The 16,987-nt window shown below is 43.5% G+C and overlaps 1 protein-coding gene across 1 annotated transcript in view; it reads right to left on the bottom strand.

The window, feature by feature from the left end:
• Positions 1 to 8,180: 8,180 nt before the first annotated feature.
• SCN10A (sodium voltage-gated channel alpha subunit 10) overlaps positions 8,181 to 16,987 on the bottom strand; it is a gene marked incomplete at both ends in the record, with an annotated part of 68,534 nt that continues 59,727 nt past the window's right edge. The window contains 2 exons of the mRNA XM_084247801.1: positions 8,181 to 9,397; positions 12,042 to 12,312. Of these exons, the coding sequence (XP_084103927.1) occupies positions 8,181 to 9,397; positions 12,042 to 12,312 (1,488 nt within the window). The remainder of the gene's footprint in view (positions 9,398 to 12,041; positions 12,313 to 16,987) is intronic.

Genomic DNA, 16,987 nt, shown 5'->3' with positions numbered 1-16,987 from the left:
TTAAAAAAAAAATGGTGTTTTAAAGCATCAGCAGTAGACGTGAACTTTCTTGGTTCAGACTCGATGCCCACAGGCAATTCCTGCCTTTCTCTCCCTGAATCACTTGGATGCTGATTCATCTGGGGCTCCTGAGGAGAACACACGTCAAACATATTTCCACTTAGAGGAATATATGAGACAGGGTGTGGTGCAGATATTAGGGTCCTGGGGAGCATTTTTAGCAGGAGAAAGACTGGGATCTGTCATTGCACTGAAGACTGGAGCGGCATCCTAGTCCATTCTGGGGCAAGGGGTGTCTATCTGAGAAGACTTAGTTACTTTTAGTCGGTTTGCTTGACAGACTAAAAACACCCAAACTTCAGTTTCCCATTTGGCCCAATTTACTCCCTAATTTCTCTGCCCCCAAACTCAGTTTCTCCTTATTTGGTTATTGTGGCCAGAGGGAACTTCATAAAACATGAATCCAGCTGGAAACTTTTATCTCTTGTGCCCATCTAGCCTCCTCTTCCTTCTGGTAGCAGTGCCTGAACTTTTAAGGCAGAGTTGTTGGCGGTAGAAGGGGTGGGAGGTGGTACTTGACAGGGAGCTTGCTGAAGCTTTCAATCAAAATGCTCTTCCCATCCCTTGCTGGGGGTTGGCCAATCAAATGCCCTTTCTTTGCAGTTTGAAACCTGACTGCACACCCACAAAAAGTTGGAGAAAAGCTGGAACTGATTGGTTCAGGCTCCACAAAGAGCTTGTGTGTTGGTGCCTGTGGCCCAGGAACCTACCCAGCTTTGGCTGCTGCCTCACTGATTTACTTCTAGTCTGTGCTTCCCCACTGCCTTTCAGTAAATTCTTTTTTGTTGTTGAAACTGGTTTCTGATAGCTTGTAATCAACTCTGACTGACATTGAAATGGATACCTGGAGATGGATGTTACTATTAATAAAACTTGAAGTGTGGCTTTGGCCAGGTATGAGGTGGAGTGAGACCCTGACACTCTTCCCTCACCAGGTCTGAACCTGGAAATTTCTATTATGCTTTAGTTGTAGCCTGCGGCGCCTGGAGGCTCAGACACCTGCTTCTTGCAGCAGGAGTTTAAAGACCTTGATAGAAAAACTCAAGGATTTGGAAAGACGTGGGCTACTTCTTGCAGGTTTAATAAAGTCACACAAAGAAAGACAAACTTTGTCCAAATTGGCCCATATGAAAACAGAAAAGGGAGTCTGTTTCTGTGATCAGTAACCTGCAGTCTTACAATCTTGTGACTTAGAAGTTGGGGGAAGAAATCAAACTTTTGTCCCAAGCTAATATTGATGGAGAAAAGGCAGGGGGTTGGAAACAGTGGTGTGCTGGAGGCTGCTCAGACTGGTTCAAGTCATCTGTGCTCATTTCTTCCCAATTCTGCCTCCATTGGGCCATGTGGGATTATTTACACCAGATAAATCAGAAACAAACAAATCAGGGAATTTTTTTCCTCATAAAGAGCTAATTGTCAAATGTTTATCAGCACATCACTGATTGGAAACACATAGAAGGGGGTAGAATGGAAGCTGGAAGAAGCTTGCTGCCTAACTATGACCCCAAATACTCCCATGCTTTCCCCAAAACAGCCTGTCTCAGCACTTCTTGAGGGACAAAGGTGAGATCACTCCAATCGAAAGAGCTAGGGAAGCGGGTGGGGAGTGCAGTTTTATGTGGGCTAACTACGTTTGGAATTTTTGATAAGCCATGTCTGGAAAGAAGAGCGTGTGTGGCTATCAGGCAGCTCAGGGGCAGGAGGTGGGCAGCTGTTGTTTTAGTCTCTTCTTAGGATGTGTTTCCTCTTCTTATGATCACAGAACTTTTCTACTTGGGGACTGCTCTCAGCTTAGTTCCGGTTCTCAGGGTGAGCCCTGGTCCAGCAATGCCCAGGACTCCGTGATCTGTTACTTAGGGAACGGAATATGACATGGGTCCGTGGCACTCCCTGGGAATTTTACTGGAATTATTGGCAAAGAGTCATGTATCCCCTCTGAGATCACAGATGTAGAGGATTTGCAGTGTAATCTTTACCACCACACTGAGTGAGCCTGCCTGAGAATGGAGCCAATTCAGAGAAAGCAGAGCCAAGAGGGAGAGAGATGGGATCCCAATGGCGTCATTTGAGCTCTTGAATTCACTTAAGCCTGAATCCAGCAGCATCTCTGGGCTCCTGTTTAATAGATGAAAGTATTTTCTCTCCTTTTTCCCATGAAAGAATTTGGGTTGGATTTCTATCACTTGCAATCTGGACTAATACCAGGTGAGTATGTAGAGATACAGTGAAATATTTCTGTACCAATTGGTAAAGAGTGTTGCCTCAAGTGCTCTCCAACTTTGTGCCCCTCTAATCTCTCTTTTGGGACATTCCTCTCAATTTCTCCACAATCCAGTAACTAGAGGGTTAGCGCCCAGCACAGCGAGGAGCGTTCAGCAGCCTGCTGTAGCAACATGGTTAGTGCTGCTTGTTTCCTGTGCCTGGCAGGTTGTTAAATGCTTAGTTAGCATCCATGATACCATCCAGAGGAATCCAGAGGGATACAAACTTTGTCCCCTTTGTGATCACATTCTACTCACTCCCCCACTGCCTGCCAACTATTGCTTTACAATAGTTTGATTACATTTTCTCAAACTCTTTGCCCACTCGCTACCTACTGTGACTTTCACAGGTGATATTCCCTTTCTTTAGAATTTCCTTCTCAGTTGCCTGCATTGAACTTCTACTCCTCCGTTTCCAAGTTAGCTCAGGTCCTAGATATAAATGCTAAGGCACAGTTCAGAGTGGCAAATAGTAATTACTTGTGCAAAAGAGGAGAATCGAAGCTAAGTCATTGAAATTTTAAAAAATTCTATGTGCAACATACTGAAAAATGCATTAGACGTATATGTTGAACTCAACACTTAGGTACAAACACAACACTCAGAAGGAGAACCACCTGGGTGAGGAATTACAACATTGCCATAGACCCAGACACACATGCCTCCTCCCTACTGATAGCCTTTGTCCTGGTTATGATAACCAGCTCATGCATTCCTTAATAACATATTTAATTTTGCCTGTTTTAACCTCATGTAATCATGTAGTATATATTGTTTTGTGTTTGACTTCTTTCACTTAATATTATCCTTCTAAGATTCATCTTTAGACTTATATGAGGCTAAACAGCATCCATTCTCATTACTGCATAAAATTACATTAAAAAATACACTACATGTGGATGTAAATTTCTGAAGTTTTCCACTTTGGAAAACAGCATGGAAATTCCTCCAAAAATTAGAAATAAAACTACCCTCTGGTCCAGTAAATTTACTTCTGGGTATTTACCCAAAGAACATGAAAGCACTAATTAAAAAAGATATATGCACACCTATATTCATAGAGGCATGCCAAGTTATAGAAACAACCCCAGTGCCTGACAATGGATAAGTGGGCTAAGGTGATATCATATATATATATATACATAATAGAATATTACTTGGTCACAAAGAATGAAACCATTTTGGTAACATGGATGGACTTTTGCGGGATATGCTAAAAAAATAAGTCAGAAAGTAAAAGACAAATAACATGATTTCACTCATTGTGGAATATAAAGAAAAGCAAAAACCAACAAAAATGCAACAAAAACAAACCCTTAGACTTTGACAACAATGTGGTGGTTACGAGAAGGCAGAGGGGAAAGGGAGGTGGATGATGACTGGGTATTTAGTGGTGGTGGTGGTGAAATGTCATTGCTGAGGTGAGAAACTGCACCCCTGAAACCTACATAGAATTGTAAACTAATGTTACCTCAATTTTAAAAAAGTCACAGCACATATTATTAATACATTCTACAGCTGATGTTCATTGGGTTGCTTCTAGTTTGGGTCTATTATGAACAAAGTTGATAAGAATTCTTGTCCGTGTCTACTGGTCTGTGCACAGATTTCTCCAGACTTCACATCTGCGAGAGGAAAACCTGGCTCATGTGTGTTTGTGTCCCTAACTCTTCTAGTAAAGCTAGATTGTTTTCCAAAGTAGTTGTGCCTATTTGCATTCTCCAGCAGTGCACGAGATGCTGTTGCTCTACATTTTGCCAACATTTGTTATTTGTTAGACTCTGAAAGCTCTGTGGATCTGATAGGTGTGTAGTGGTCTTAGACTATGGTTTTAATTTGCATTTCACTTAGGTTTGTGCACCCTTTTCTATGTTGATTGGTTATTCAGATTTCCTCTTTTGCAAAGTGGCTTTTCAGGTCTCGTGCCATTTTTTTCTACTGTGCCCTCATTTTATATTGATTTGTAGAAGTTAATAAAGCTCTCCTTTGGAATATTGGACTTTAATTGGATGTAAATGCTTTACAAATTTGCTTCCACTCTATAGTTTGCCTTTTCACTCTATTAATGATATATTTTAATGAACTCATGTCCTAAATTTTAATATCATCAAATTTATCAGTCTTTATTCCATGACCTCATAGATACTTTCCTTAATTGTATTCTAAAGGACTTTAGATTTGCCTTTCACATTTAGAATTGCATTTCAAGTTTGGAATTGATTTTAAAGTATGGTTTTAGGGATGGGGGGGTCCCATTTAATTTCTTTCTCTTATGAAAACACAATTGTGGGCCTCCCCTGGTTGCGCAGCGGTTGAGTGCTGCCTGCGAAGTTGCCCGCAGCCTCTGCAGCACCGGTTAGATCCCTGGCCGCCGGCGAGGGTCCCACATGGCGCGCAGACCTCTCCTGCCACGGCCGCTGCTCCCCTCAGCAGTGTACTTCATCAGTCTGCCTGTTCTGTTCCCCCTACTGGCTCTGGTGAATTCTCTCACCCTCCCACGCTTCTGACTGTACCCAGTGCTTGTATAAATAAATAAATAAATCTTAAAAAAAAAAAAAACACAATTGTCCCAGCACCACTTGTCCCAATGTCATCTTCTCTTCTCTGCTGTGCTATGCATCTGTGCCATCTACAAGTGCCTGTGTATGCTTTGGTCTGTTATTTCTTGTTACTGATTCTCAGCTCAATTTTATTGTGCTCTGAAAACCTACATTATATGCTTTTAATCCTTTGAAAACTTTTTGAATTTTATATTATTGGGTGTGTGAACTATTTTTTGGAAATATTCTGTAAGTACTTGAAAAGAACACATATTTTGTAACTGCTTGATTTATATGGTGTATCTTTTTCTGTTCTTTCATTTTTTACCCATTTTCATAATCTTAAGTTGTAGGTCTGTCTCTGTATAACTATCTTGCACTTGTATTTAAAAATTCTGCCTGATAATCTTTATTTTTCAGATTACTTAGCCCACTTACATTTAATATAATTGTTGATATATTTGTGTTCAAATATATTACATTACTGTGTCTTTTCAGCTTGCTCTTCTTGTTATATATTTCACTTTCGTCCCCTTTATTACCTTACTTTTTTGATTGCTTAATTATTTGTTAGCATATTTTCCCTCTGGAAATTATAAACTGTTTGTGTAGTGGCAATACAAGTGATTAAGTCATGCATTCTTAACTTATTAAAATCTAATAATAATAAAAACTTTTACTTTCTTCCTGAATAAAAATATAGCTTTAGAATTCTTATCCTACCCACATCCTCCCAATTTTCATGTCAATGTTGTCTGGTATTTAGCCTATATTTTCATGTTTTTCAAAGGAAGGATGATGCAAATAACCTAGGCCATCAATGTTAGAAACCTGGGAATTACATCTTTTTAAACCTTTAGTCAGTGTTCAGAGGCAGACTGAGGATTTGCCTTATTAATTTTACATCCCCAGGACTTAGGAAAGAGACTTTACCTTTGTCTTAAGCATATCAAAGCTTTATTTCCAAATAAAAGCACATTTACAGATGCCTGGTTAGGACTTCAGTATATCTCTTTTGGGGAGGGGGAGATACAATTTGATTCAAAACAAGGAGAAAATATCATAAGAATATCATCTACTTTATAAAACTAGTCTGATGTTTGGCCATGTTTATTTCTTCCCGATAACAGTGTAAAAGTACTTTAAATATTAGTTTCCACTCTATAGTTTGCCTTTTCACTCTGTTAATGATAAACCAGTCTCCTAAAATTCTCTCTTGCCCCAGTTGTCTTATAAGCACTTGGGCTGGCATTCTCTCAGACGGCATTTTCATTGACTACATGGAATTTAGATGTTGAAGAAACTGTGCAGTCAGTAGCTACTTCATGGGGCTTGGGTGGAAAAGTCTAACTCGTCTTTAAGACACAAACCAGGCATCCAGAGAACAGCTGATTTGTACTGGGATAGCCTGTGCCCTCAGAAATCCCATCATTGTCTTATTCTCTACATTTGTGGGTGTTGGCAACCCCCAACAAGTTTCTTATAAGACTCTTTGATCTCTGATGAGTCAACAGTGACAGAAAAAGGATAGTAAGATCCCAGAAAATCTGTATCATAAGGCATAGAAAGGGGACTAGCCTCTAGGTCTTATAGTTGTTTAAATGGAAAATCTGACAAAATGATCAAATAGGTATCAACAAACTTACCTTATCATTGTGATTATAGGAGGGACAGTCCCAAGAGTTAATAGAAGATCATGAGTAGGGCCTCCCTGGTGGCGCAGGCAGTTGAGTCCTGCACTGTGAAGCTGTCCGCAGCCTCTGCAGCGCGGGTTCCATCCCAGCCGGCCGGCAAGAATCCCACAAGGCGAAGCAGACCTCTCCTGTCCCGCCCGCTGCTCCCCTCAGCAGTGTATTTCATCAGTCTGCCTATTCTGTTCCTGGCTCTGTCTCTGGTGACTCCTTTCACCCTCCCATGCATCTAGCCTGTACCCCAGTTCTTGTATAAATAAATCTTAAAAAAAAAAAGATCATGACTGACATTAGGATTGTACTATGTCTCACCAAATATGCCCTATGTTGTCATACAAACTCCTCCACTGTAAGACCTGCCACATGTCTTTGGTTTAAAATTTTTCCTCTGACAACCTTTACTTCATTACATAAATCCAATTAACCCTTTGGGGCTTAACTCCCATTATCTCTTGGGCTTAGAGCGGTGCCTATTGTAAAATAGATACCTAATAACGGTTGTTATTAGGTATGAATTAAATAAAGTATTGTTCACAACTTCCATCTTTCAGATCATCTTTCTCAAAATATCCCTTTTCTTTTGATTATATTAATTTTAGAGTCCTGGTCCAAGGGGGAATGCGAAAACCTTTGTCCTTAAAGATTATGAAATGTGAAAAAGTATCTGGAATGTATCCAAAAGCTGTCTCTTTAGCGGCACAGAAAAAAGGTCTGGCCATTGCAGCTTCAAAAGGCAAGGTATCCCTCCTCTAAACTGGGATATGGCACCATTGAGTTCTGCAAGAGATGCAAGGGCTTTAGAGAGAATATGTATATCCCCCACCCTCTTGCCCCATGCGCCCCCACCAACTTTACAAGTAGAGACACCAAGGTTCAGAGGGCAAAGAGCTTGGCCAAAGTCAGCTAGTCAATCAGTAGGATTTAGGATCAGAACAAGCTCCAAGACAGTGCTCTTCCCTGCGCCTCTCAGCCTCAGACTCAAACTTGAAAATGTCAGCAATCCTGAAAGTGAAGGAGAAGTGATTTGAAATATGTGTTAATATCATATAATTAAAAAAAAATGATGCTTTAAGATATAACATTGGTCTGGACATAACTTTAAAAATATTAATTTTAATGAATACCTCAAAGGTCTTGCATGACACAGACCATAGGCGTGACCCCAGAATGGAGCAATTATCTGGCAGCTCTCAACATGCAGTCATGCAAAATCCTAAGTAACACTGCCAGTCTATGTGGCATTTCACAGAGGACTACCTTGAACCTTTAGCAACATCCTTGCTGTATATCTTTGGAAGTTCTAGTGCTGAGAGGTTCGTCTTGGTAAATGTAAGGTCTGGTCTAGGTCAAAATTAAAGGGCCAGGGACATTTTCTGGAGGTAAGGGGAACTGTCAACTGATACTGGAAAGCAAAAGGGAAGTCACAGTGGAGATGCCCTTGGATTCTGACTCCTGTTAGTGTGTGGGGCTTCTTCAAAGGTGGGCACCAGTGATGCTCCCTGCCCAGTTCCATGGTGACCAGTGGCATGCATTGATGAGGTGGTAGCTGGTTGCCACCTGTAGTGGGAAAGAGTTATTATGGGGTAGAAGGTTACATCAGAACTGGATATGTCCATGCTGAAATATCCTCACTGGGACCCAGGCGTAGCTACTTTCTTATTGGTATCTTCATCCTGGTTCTGCATCGAGCTAGAGGTGCTCATGTTGACTTGATCACTAAGGCCTCTTGTGACACTGTCATAAGATGGGGGGAAAGATGTAGCAGAAGCAGTTACAGATTTTCCTGGCAGCACACCATTTTCATTTGCCATAAATGCAACAAAGGTTTCATCTGTGGGTGATATGGCCTCCTCCTCAGCCCTGGGAATGCCTGGGGGGTTGGAGGCCGTTATGGAGCGGTGCAGCACGTAGCTCCGATAGGCTTTTTGAATGACAGTGGCTGAAATGTCTTCTTGTTTCCATCGAAGCGTGGTTGCTATTGGCTCATAGGATGCTTTTGAAAGATTCGTTGCCATAAACTTCTCTTCCATATTTGCCTTCAGAGAATCCAATTCCCCAGATTCTCCCAGAACATTCTTGGTAAAGGCAAAAAGGATGTCCAAACAGTGAATCTTATCTCCAGGGACCAAGGGCAGGTCCATTTGGATCAATATATTCTGATTGGGTTTTGGGATTCGCAGGGGACCGGTGAGGGTGTCTGCAAAGTCTGAGAGAGCAGAAAAGGTAATAAATTGGGTGGCTTCTGGGTCAAACTTCTCCCAGGTCTCATAGAACATGTCAAAATCATCCTCACTCAGAGGTTCAGTGCTCTCCTCTGTGGCCACATTGAAGTTCTCCAGAATCACTGCAATGTACATGTTGACCACGATGAGGAAGGAGATAATGATATAGGTGGTGAAGAAGATGATGCCCACAGCTGGGTTCCCGCAGTTCCCTTTGGTGCTAGTGCTGTTGGGCATATAGGGATCACAGTAGGGGGGCCCCGTGTTGAGGATGGGGCTGAGGAGGCCATCCCAGCCCGCTGACGTGGTGATCTGGAAGAGACACAGCATGCTGTTGGCAAAGGTCTGGAAGTTGAACATGTCGTCAATGCCAGCCTCCTCCCTTACGTGGGCAAAGCTGGCCATGCCGAAGATGGAGTAGATGAACATGACGAGGAAGAGCAGCAGCCCGATGTTGAAGAGGGCCGGCAGGGACATCATGAGGGCGAAGAGCAGCGTGCGGATCCCCTTGGCCGCTCGGATCAGTCTGAGGATGCGGCCGATGCGGGCCAGGCGGATGACTCTGAAGAGCGTTGGGGAGAAGTAATTTTCAAGTGACTTAAGGATTGCAGAAAACACCAGGCCTAAAAAGAGGGGGAAACGATCTAATTAGAGCTTGCAACCATGAGCCCTGACAAGTTGGCTGTGATCACACTCCCTCATCTCTGCTGTGAATGAACCTCCTCATGAGCATCTGTATTCACGGGCCCCGGGCCCTCTGAGGCGGGCAGGGTGGTTGGCACAAAGTAGGGGCTCAGTAAGCATTAACTGCATAAATCCTTTCCCCTTTAAGTAAGTCTCACCCTTGCCACCATGTTCTTACCTTGCCCTCCACCTGGAATATTTTCTCCTTGGTCAGCCTCCATGGTTAAAACCCTTCCTCCTGCTGTCCAGTGCATCTGGAAGTGACCGCACTGCAGCCCACCTTGCCCAGGCCTTAACTGTTTCCTTCACAACACAGTCCCTGCTCCTCCCTGGGAATTCAGCATTTGGGCTGTGCCTTCTCCTCCATCCTGGTCTTGGGCTCTGTGAAGGCCAGGACCCCCTGTGATTCATCTCCCTATCTCCTGCTGTGAAGATTGACTCAGTTCCTGGCACATGGTCCTGTGGATAATTGTACAGAGCCTGGTATTAATTATAAGGGGGGCTGAGGAGTTGGGCAACTTGCTGACAGCTAAAGCAGAATGGCTTTGAATGGCCAGCTGTCTGCATAATGGCTTCTATTTGTTTCTTTCGTTTCAAGCTGTGCTTGAACTCAATGTTAGGGCCTGTAGATAGGCTTGTTTGGGGCCATTTAGAGCGCTCCGGCCCAACTATGAGCAAGGTTAGAGAGATGGAGTGTGTATGTGTCTCCCTATAGGATCTCTAACTTGAGGATTTGTGGAGCTTGGTCACCGTTGTTGTGGAGGCCTGTTGGGACCACCAGAGATGAGGTAAGATGGGACTCGCGGGGCAGTGGTGAGGAGTGTGGTGGCAAGTCCTCCTTGTCATGCTTCCCTTGGTTTTCTTGCCCTTCTTATCTTTTGTCACATGAATATGGGCGGTCACAGTATTGTGTTGGGAGGAGGACGGAAATGGGAAGAAACTTAGGAAATCGTTACAATTTTGGATTACAAAATCTTTATGAAAGTCCCTTTCTCATATATAACTGGGACATTTTATACTGTGGGGGTACATTATGTGTCCTTATAATTTACTAAGATCATGCCAGCCAACCAGTCCACTTCAAGGAGAATGAGCTTTTATACTTATAACAATTAATACTCAATTGCTGGTGGGAGGAAAGAGAGGGGGAGAGGGAGGAAGGACAGAAGGAGGGACAGGTGGGTTCTTCTCCTGTCTAGCTATCCCAGTGGGTGACTTCTCCCCAGTGGTGCTGTACAGGAACTAGTAGATAAAATATCTCCTTTGTGAAACTGAGTATGTTGAGCATATTTTATTTCTAGGGTACTGATATGGGAAGTCACAAAAGCAAGATCTCTTCTCTAATAGAGCATCAAAATGGCCTTGAGAGTATCTCATTTTGGAAGGCAGACAAACAATGCAAACTGCCCACAAACAAACAAACAAACAAACACCAGCAGCAACAGGAAAATAAAACAAAACAAAAATAAATTTAAACCCTCCAAATTAACACAATCCAAGTCTGGGTTGCAGCAGCAGGGTGGAGTGATTGATTAAGTGCTGCCAAGTTGTATTTAGATGCTATTAGCTCTTGATGGTAAATCAATGGAAAATTAAATTTATAGCTATGCCTTGACATGAAAAGCAAGCATGTCATCATATAACAGTTCAGGATATATTTATAATGCAAAGCAAAGCTGGTGCACTGGGATTTGGCCTTTATAGGGCCAAACTTTGGCTAAACCACAGAACACCAAGGAGAGTCCAGTGGATGTTGGTGGGAGGAAGTTCAGCAGGAGAACACTAGCCTGGTCTAAACTCAGCTCTTTCCTTTACAAACTGTGTGACCTTGCATAACTTTCTTAATCTCTAGGACTAAATTTGGAAGTATAAAGTGAGCAACACTCCTTCACAAGGTTATTGGGAAGGTCCATGCAGCCCAGCCCAGTGCTCAGAACTCAGCAAGCACTAGACTATGGTAGTCCATTCCCACTTTAGCCTGAGTCTCTTTATTTTCTCTGAACACCATTGATCCCCAGACACTGGGTCCATTATTAACTTACACCCAGACTAGGCCATTACAGCACTGATCTCTTGGTGTTGACCCCTTGACTTCTCTATTACTTGTATTCTCGAAGTGGACAGTAGGGAGATTTTATTCTAGACTCCTGATTTAAGAATCTCCTTTGAATAGTCTCGTCCTAGTCTTTTTTTCACTGTTTCCAGGAAGTATCTTATGATTCATCTCACAATGCCCCCCTCACCCTCCGCTTAGAAGAGCAGGCCCATGGGGAGCTTTATCATCTTAGGTTCTGTGGAGGAGTGATCATTCCCTCTTAGCCCCAGAGTTTTGGTGATGGGCTGTGCACACAGTAGGCACCTGAAAACACTTTGCAAGAGCAACTAGAAGGCCCACAGGACCTCTCCATTTCACTGAAAGGCCTAGGAGTATTGAAAGCCTGCCATTCTTTGAAGGCAGTAAATATGGGCCTCCTCTAATGTATAACATGTGTCTAAGACAATTTGTAGCTGTCCTGGTTTTGAGAAGAGAAGCCAAAAGAACCCCAAGCAGAACTGGGCCCTCCCAGTTGCAATGCCACTTACTCCCAATGGAGAGGATCACGACAATGAAGTCAAACACGTTCCAGCCATTGGTGAAATAGTAATGCCTCAAGGCGAACATCTTCAGGACACACTCAGCTGTGAAGACGGCCACAAAGAACTGGTTGATTCTGTTAAGGACTCTTGTCTTTTCTTCACTCTGCACATCAGTTTCCACCATCATGGTGACCATGTTGAGGCAAATGAGAACCATGATAACAACATCGAAAGCTTGTCTGGTCACTATGTCGAAGACGAAGCCCTGGTACTTGTTCTGAGAAAACAAGAAATGATAGCATCAGAGTCTCTTCAGGCCAGCATAAACCAGGCATCTGGAGGGGCTGTGTTCTCCATAGATTATTTTTTCAAAGTCTGTCTCTTTTGTCTCCCTCACATTCCACATTCAAGCAGAAAGCAAGTCCTGTCCTTACTCCTTCCAAAATCAGTCTTAGTTGTTTCTACCTCACTTCCTCATTGCCTCTTTAGTTCCTTAAAATCACCAGGCACCTTGTCCTTGTCCCTGCTCTCCCTTCTATTTGCAATACCCTTCCAGTCCCACATCTTGGCTATCTATACCCCAAGGGTTTTGAGTGATCTTTAAGCTCTCTCTTCAAGCTCCACTTCCTCCAGAGAGTTTTCCTTCATCACATCACATCAGATCACTTCACACTGCTCTGTCCTTTGGCTTCCCACAGTCTTTCAGTCTTGAGTTTGAGCATTTTATTTATGGTTTTCTTCTTTACTACTAGTCAATTAGCTCCCTGAAGACAGGGGTCATGCCTTTTTAAACTTTGTTTCCCTCTAGTGCCCTGAATAGACCAAGACTTCAAGAAATTCTTGCAAAATGTTTGATGCAAGGGTAAAGTTAAGAATATTGGTGCAACTTATTCCTGCAAATGTCCTCTCTATTCCCGGGGCTGCAGAGATATATTCAAAATCAGGTACAGGCTATGGGTCCAGGTCTTGATTGTTTGGTTCTTGGAGGCAAGCAGAGTAGCCTGGATAGTTAAGAGATCATTTCTATTTGGCTTTTTAGTGTTTTTTTTTTAAAGTTCCTGGTAGGACTTTGCAGAGCTAGAGGGTAGATTTGAGGTCCTTCTTATTCCTTATTGTCACTTCCAAAGTTTGATTCTCCTGTGTCTTATAAAACCCTTCCTCCTTTGAAGCTGTGTTACCTAGTTAGCCATCTTTACCTCTTCTTCATTGCTGCCACTTATCAACCTCATGGTCCCTCTGCTGCATTACTGATGAGTGGGGCTCTTGGCCACACTTGGCCACTCTAAGCTATTATCTCTCAGGTCCTGAGCTAAATCTCTATAATGACCTAGTTTTCCCTAACTTAAAGAACAATCTTCCTGAACCACCTCCTACCTCCCTCCAGCTACCATCCTTTCTCCCCACTTTCACAGCTAAATTTCTTGACTGAGTTTGTGTGCAATCACTGTTTCGACCCACTCCAATATAGTCTCTTTCCCAGCCTGCCATTGAAATGGTTCTTATGAAGCTCATGAATGGCCTCTGTGAGGTTTCACCTTGAAGCTCTCCTTTTTTGGTCTCCATCATGACTTGCTTTCCTGGCTCTTTCCTTGCCTTTCTGGCTGTTCTTTCTTGATTCTTCTTTACCCAGCCTTTAACTGTCAGATCTCCTCAAGGTTCAGTCCTAGGCACCTTTGCTCTTCAGCCCATTCTTGCCCCCTTGGCAATGTCTCGAGCCTATGAACTAATATGCACATGATACTTGCTAGTGGTTTTTCCTGGGTCGCTGGACAGCAGTCTCTGTGAGGGCAGGCATTTGGTGCATCTTGCTCACTGCTCTATCCCATGTCTACATAGTGCCACACATGCCATCAATGCTAAGTAAGTAGATGGATAAATGGGTGCATATTTATATTCAAATAAAATTATGAAACCACTGCCCCAGGTTTGATTAAATTTAATTCTGTGTAACAGGAACTTGCTGCGTGTATACCATGTGGGTGAGTGGCTGTGAGGCAGATGAGAGGAATCAGTCCCAGCAGCCACAGAGCAGACAGAGGAGAGAAGGGTTATGATTGAGGCTGCTTTTTGCTCCATGGTGGGAGCAGCAGGCTATCTGTGAGGTTAAAGCAAATATTCAGACTCAAATGGTCTGGGACTAGGCAGAACTGATGGTTCATGTCTTTTCTGAGTGGGAGGGGGATTCCATTTCATCCCTGAAAATGCTGAAATACATAGAGACCCATTTATGGTCATGTGGCTTCTAATTAACCGGAGCCGGCAACAACATTGCTAAGTTCTGGGCATTGAGTTTGCGGTGAATATTCAGATGCTGGGGAATGGAGCAGCTGACTCGCTGCTCCTGGCTTAGCCTGTGGCCAGGGATCAATCCTTTACAACCCTCAGTGCTCTCAGAGATGATGAAGTGGGTGACTGATGATGTGATATTCTCAAGCCTATTATTATCCTATAAAGTCAAGTATGTGAAACCTGCTTTCAGTGATTTCTGTAGCAGGGAATGTTATAGAATAAAACTTCCCAGTCTTCTGGTAGTGTCAGCTTTATGGATGAAGCATAAGATTTAGAACTTGGGTTTCACCAGCCTCAAGAAGTAGTATATATATGTCCCGACATGGTCACAGGTTGGTACAGCCATGAAATGGCACCCAAGTACCTATGGGACAGAATTCCCAGCGCTCTGCTTATCTGATCAGCTTGACCTCCTGAGACTCATCAGGGATGAAGGTGAGCTCTCCGGCACCAATAATTCAGCGGCTAGGACACGAGACCTGCAAAGGTGAGTCTTAGGTGGGAGTAGGAATCTTTGTTTTCCCTTGGGTTTTTCTTGGCTCTGGACTTTGAGGAGGGCAAATGATCAGACTTGTGTCACTGGGCAGTGGGTGCCAAGTTGCTGCCTGACACATAGATGCCAGCCAGGATCTAGGCGGGCCACATGGGTGCTGGCCAGAAGCTAGGAAGGGCCACGTGGACAGCAGCCAAGAGCTAGGAAGGCACAGGCCATGGGCCAGGGAGGGCAGCCTTCTGCAGGTGCTGCTTGGGTTCTGCTCTGACACCTTCCTTCTCAGCATCCCTCAGGCTTCAAAGTCTTGTTCAAGTGTTCCCTTGTTCCCCTTAGGAACAAGGGAAAGGGTATTTGCCATGCTTGGATCAGAATATTAACAAGGGAGCTATGTTCCTCCACTAAGATTAATATAGTGTGATAGTTGATTAGTAACTACCCCCTATCCATCCAAAAACCTCAGGAGCACAATTTATGGTGACTCTTAGGAACACAGTTGGGCTTTGAGGTCACACTGTGCAGGGCCTCCCCGGTGCCGACCTTGGACAATCTTGGTTATGGTTTAATTAGGAAAAATTATGACTTGTCATTGGTCTTTCTGCCTAATCATTGACTTCTACTCCTCATGTAGTGTCTGGAATTCCAACATTAGAGTTCTACCCTGTACTGAGAGAATGTCCTTTTGAATTACAGTTCACCCCGTCACAGGGAAACTGCCTTCCTTGAGAGGAGGAAGTTGTGGTGCCTGGGGGTTGGCTGATGAGAGGGGAGAAGCTGAGCTGCTATAGGGCGATTGAACAGTACATGAGGGGAGGTACCAAAAAGCACCATGATTTTGCCCAATGTTACCCCTTGGTGTCTACTTCAAATGTGGATTCAATATTAGTCGAGGCCCTGATAATGGCCATCAGGGATCTAACTGCTTGTTTCTCAATAAGTCAAAGGATCTTTCTCCCATAGCCCCCTGACTTGACTGGCCCTGCCTTTTACCTACATCTTTTTATTTAATTTTGAGCCTGTTCCTGCTCATCAGACTGGTGGACAGAGGGATGGTCCCCGAGGCTTAGGGACTTTCCGTCAGGCTCATTCAACCCCAGTTATCTGGATCTCATGGGGGATTTGGAAGGAAATCTCTGTTCCTCCAGGCCATCTTATCACTCCTCCCTGTAACACTTCTTATCACAATTGAGAATAGCAGTGCATTTATGGCCACTACTTCCAAGTAAAACATGTCAAAAGTCATCATATTTTTTCTCCTATAAATGTTTTCAAGAATCTGTGCTCATGAAAATTTTAGTAACTTATGCAAACCCCATGCCTTGATTTAGAGGTCCTAATGCCTTGGCTGATAGAATGTATGTCTCCTGATTCATTTAGGGAAAGGCCTGCTCCTTTGTTAAAGGTCCTGAGGCTTTGGCCTTATGCGGGGAAGGGCTAATGGTGTGTCATGGACTGTACCTGTAGTTGTCCTCATAAATGATGCATCTTAACCACAGAAAGTTCATGTAAAGGTACAAAATGCTAATTCCATTCACTAGAGTGGATGGCACTGACATTTGCTGAACAGGTTTAGCTGTACATTGCTAACATGGTAATGTTCTCACTTCCAACCTGCTTATCCACTCCCAAAAGGGACCCACCAGAGGTCTGCTTCCATCTTGTGGCAGAAGGCTGAGAAGAACTTAAGTGGTATCGTGTGTGATGTGGGTATTGTACTTAGTGGGGGAATGAGAGGGCATGTGTCTTAGGGTCTTTGCAAATTAGGAGTCAAGGTGGAGTATAACTTGAGTTCTGATCAATCCTAAACACTAGTGTAGGATTTTTTAGTTCTTAGTGTGCCACCTTATCAAGACTATGATTGAGTCCCAGACTGCAGGGGTGTGGGGCTTGGGCCATTTCCTCTGTGTTTACTGATAGGTCTCGAGTGGAATCTAGGGTGAGGCTGGGCATCCACTGCAACCTAGATCATGATGCACAGTCACATAAACGTTTCATAGTATGGCTCTAACTGCCCTTACTATCACTGAGCGTAATCTGCCCCAAACCTGTGCTGGAATTTTCCTACAGAGTATATTTGGAACATCTTAGAAGGTATGTTCATGCCAGAAGACCAGAGCTGCTTCTTTTTCACCCCATATTCCTTCAGCCTGGGAACTCTCATTCCCCAAATCAA

This window comes from Talpa europaea, assembly GCF_964194135.1.
Source record: "Talpa europaea genome assembly, chromosome: 11".
Classification (NCBI taxonomy): domain Eukaryota; kingdom Metazoa; phylum Chordata; class Mammalia; order Eulipotyphla; family Talpidae; genus Talpa; species Talpa europaea.
Note: the sequence above shows the minus strand (reverse complement) of the source record. Positions and strands in the feature narration are given on the sequence as shown.